This window comes from Sinocyclocheilus rhinocerous, unplaced genomic scaffold (assembly GCF_001515625.1).
Source record: "Sinocyclocheilus rhinocerous isolate Xijiao unplaced genomic scaffold, SAMN03320098_v1.1 scaffold556, whole genome shotgun sequence".
Taxonomy (NCBI): Eukaryota; Metazoa; Chordata; class Actinopteri; order Cypriniformes; family Cyprinidae; genus Sinocyclocheilus; species Sinocyclocheilus rhinocerous.
This window is the reverse complement of record NW_015631074.1, coordinates 1,167,487-1,170,975: the sequence shown is the minus strand read 5'-3', so window position 1 is coordinate 1,170,975 and position 3,489 is coordinate 1,167,487. Positions and strand designations below refer to the sequence as shown.

General features: G+C 35.2%; 1 protein-coding gene across 1 annotated transcript in view; it reads right to left on the bottom strand.

Moving 5' to 3' along the window:
- Nucleotides 1-3,489, bottom strand: part of LOC107741551 (receptor-type tyrosine-protein phosphatase C-like) — a 36,258-nt gene that overhangs the window by 4,394 nt on the left and 28,375 nt on the right. The window contains exons 3-12 of the mRNA XM_016554310.1: nucleotides 3,027-3,129; nucleotides 2,892-2,923; nucleotides 2,699-2,802; nucleotides 2,516-2,606; nucleotides 2,345-2,412; nucleotides 2,121-2,157; nucleotides 1,797-1,894; nucleotides 1,558-1,683; nucleotides 1,312-1,469; nucleotides 1,063-1,198 (exon numbers count right to left, since the gene is read on the bottom strand). Of these exons, the coding sequence (XP_016409796.1) occupies nucleotides 1,063-1,198; nucleotides 1,312-1,469; nucleotides 1,558-1,683; nucleotides 1,797-1,894; nucleotides 2,121-2,157; nucleotides 2,345-2,412; nucleotides 2,516-2,606; nucleotides 2,699-2,802; nucleotides 2,892-2,923; nucleotides 3,027-3,049 (873 nt within the window). The 5' untranslated portion in view covers nucleotides 3,050-3,129. The remainder of the gene's footprint in view (nucleotides 1-1,062; nucleotides 1,199-1,311; nucleotides 1,470-1,557; nucleotides 1,684-1,796; nucleotides 1,895-2,120; nucleotides 2,158-2,344; nucleotides 2,413-2,515; nucleotides 2,607-2,698; nucleotides 2,803-2,891; nucleotides 2,924-3,026; nucleotides 3,130-3,489) is intronic.

The following is a 3,489-nucleotide window of genomic DNA, read 5'->3' as shown; positions in this document are numbered from 1 at the left end:
AATGTCGGAGGATTTCGATATAAGCCAAGAGGAGACTGGTTTTCCTTTGCTAAAGTAAGGAAACTTTGCTTCCTTTGCTCCTATAAACGAACTCATGAGACTAGCATATCTCAGAGGCGCGCGCGCTGCGCATACGTGCTGCGTCATCCGGCTTCCGGAACGGCTTCCGTGTATGACATATACCGGAAGTGAGAGAAAAGTGTTTATTACATTTGAAATATGTATATTTTTCTTACAAAAATGCATGGATTCACTACAGGGGGCCTTTATTCACCCCTTGAGGCACATTTTATTATGAATGCGCGAGCTTTATTTGACGACTTGTGGACTGTTCAATGATAGAGCTTGGAATAGCCAGGACAATTTTTACTATAACTCCGACTGGATTCGTCTGAAAGAAGAAATTCATATGCACCTAGGATGCTTCGAGAGTACTTCGAGAGAAACACAATTTTCTATTCTAATTTTAATTTTGGGGTGAACTAACCCTTTAATATTTTTACAAAAACATAAATGTTCAATTAACTTTCCATTAAAATGTACATTTTAAGGATAAATTAAAATATGATTTTTGCATATTTAGCTCATGATTAGATTTAACACTTATATTTAAGACTTTATAAATTATATTTAAGATTTAAAGAAAAGATTTTTAGCATACATAGGTTTAATTTACATGTATATACAGAAATGCAAATGTAAATGTAAAAACGTAAATTCTAAATACTACAAAATATTTGACAGAAATTTCACATAGGTATTTTAAAAATGTTTATTAATCTTAAATGACTAAAAATGAATGACCAATAATTGGTCATTTTATTTAAATAAATGACTTAAAATTAACTAATTAAATAAATATTCAAATATTTAAATAAACTGCTAAATACATATTTAAATTGTTAACAAAATAAGTATCATCATTAATTATATATAAAATAATTTGAAAATGATTAGAGTATAACATCTAGACCAATTTGGGCTTTTTAATAATACCTACTTCAAATTTGGTGTGACACACCAAATTTATTACCAATAAATCAGTGAATAAAATAAAATCACCTCCACTTGAACCATGAGGCAACGCTGGCGACGTAGTTTTGCTACGTATCCATAGATATCCACTCTGCCCTCTGCCTCGAGAGATTCAATCATTGCATCAATGCCGATATATGTTCCTGTGCGGCCGACCCCTGCACTATAGAAGATACAACAACATTCACATTAAGCTTTATCCACTCTAAATGACCCTTTAGTCAATGACCTTTTTGATACCAAATGCACATAATAATCTCTACAGTCCTGTCTTACCTGCAGTGGACCACAACCGGGCCACTGAAGAAGTTCTTGAAGGAGTTGACTCTTCTCCTGAGCTTCAGAAGCAGGCAGGGGTCTCCAGGCACACCATGGTCAGGCCAGCTAATGAACTGGATATGAGTTACTTCTCTTTCTGAGGCCTTCTCTCGCTTCTGTACACACACACACAAACACACACACACATTAAGTTAAAACCGTCTGAATGAAGCACATAAGAATAAGCGAACCACACACACTTACATTGTTCAGGATCAGATGGCGTATGGTATAATCAGGGCAATGTTGCTCAGATCGGATTTTCACCACAAAATCGTCAAAAATCTCAGTCTCTCTGTCCAGAGATGGCCAGTACTGAGCGCATTTGATCTGAGAGGACAAACAGCAACAGTGAGTGGAAATAATGAACAAATAACTAATAAAAAGTACAAAAATATGAATAAATACTATAAAAAATTCTACAACACTGGACCAAACACAACCTTGTTTCCTTCCTCACAACGGGTGACCATGACAACAATGGATGACTTTTGCTCCCAAACCATTTGCCAAAAGTCACAAACAGTCTCATCCTTGGGTCCTGGAAAACACGTCCAACAAAAAAATCTTTTGTTTAAACTTCAAAAATTTTCACTTTTAATAACCTTAAATGTTGGTGTAAACAATTCTGCCACAATTTTGATGGTTATCAGGCAACAGTAATATAGAATGTTGGGTAAAAGTGTGCATTCATTGGCCGCTTTAAATGTGGCTTAGCCAATCACAATTTAGAATCATAACCATCCATATAATAAGAGGATTTTTACCTTGGGCTGCAATGTATTTCTTTGGCTCTTGATATCCCTGCAAGGGTTCATGAGTTACAGTACATGTTAACAATTAAATAAATAAATAAATATTGTTTAATTGAAATGTTAAGTATAATATTGAAAATTTATTTAAAAATGACCTCCATTAATTTCAAAAGTTATATTAAAATTAGTTGAGGTAAACAAGCATGATATATAGCTAGAGGATAAATGACCCATACCTCGATAAAGCTGGCATTGATGTAGTCGTCTTCGCCTCCAGCTGAGAGAGTAACCCGATTATAGTCATCTGCAAATTCATGCACAAAATGATCAATTCTCTGATAAAATTTGAAAACTACACGAGGAATTGTTTATACTGATTTCTTTATGAAAACTGGAGTGATATTTACAAGGCAGAATGTCAACGTAGCGGTTCTTGGACTGGTTGTCCTGTTTCTTCGCTTCTTTGATGGTGTAATTGGAGAAAATGCGGGGAATGCTCTGAGGAGAAGCAGAATCTGAATGTATTTCTCATTATATTAAAACAGTAAATGCAGCTTCTGCAGATGAATGGTATAGAGATTGAGAATCACCTGAAACTCATCCATAAACAGACGGCTCTCATCAGCGATCTTGCTCACGTAAGCCTCCACCAAACCCTCGGCATAGATGGGCTCAACTCTGCGCAGCGGTTCTGCTGGAGGACATGAAACATCAGATAGTTCTTTTAAAATCAGTTTACTTTCGAAATAAACATGAATTGATTGATTGGAGCAAATAACATACGGGTAAGAGGAATCTCTTCATCTTCAGCACTCCTGTGGTGAGAAATACCATCAGAAATATAGTTACACATTTATGCTAATGTTAATCCATTAATCCTTTTATGCCAATTGAAAATAATCAATTTGACAAACTGACCGTTTTCTTTTGAGCAGGAACATTTTGTATAACACAAAAAGGAGCGCAAGTGACGTCACAAGGATGAGGAACACCAAGAATCCAATGACAGCCTTATCATTATCTGAGAGAAAAAAAAACAACTTCAGATTCTAGACGGTTATTCTGCTCTATACCTATATTTATACAGTAACATTTTATTAGGGTAAATGTGTCACTACTTTGTTTTAACTTTATTTAATTATATTTCTAAAAATGGAATTAACTGTTTGAACAATATTTGACTTTTAATACCCAGTCAACACGTGAGATCATGCGATGATCACAGTGACATCACACGATCCTCATACTGTGATCCTCACGGTGTGAGTAGTATATGAAATCATTGTGAGTTCAAACGATCCTCATACTGTGATCCTCATGGTGTGAGTAGTATATGAAATCATTGTGAGTTCAAACGATCCTCATACTGTGACCCTCACGG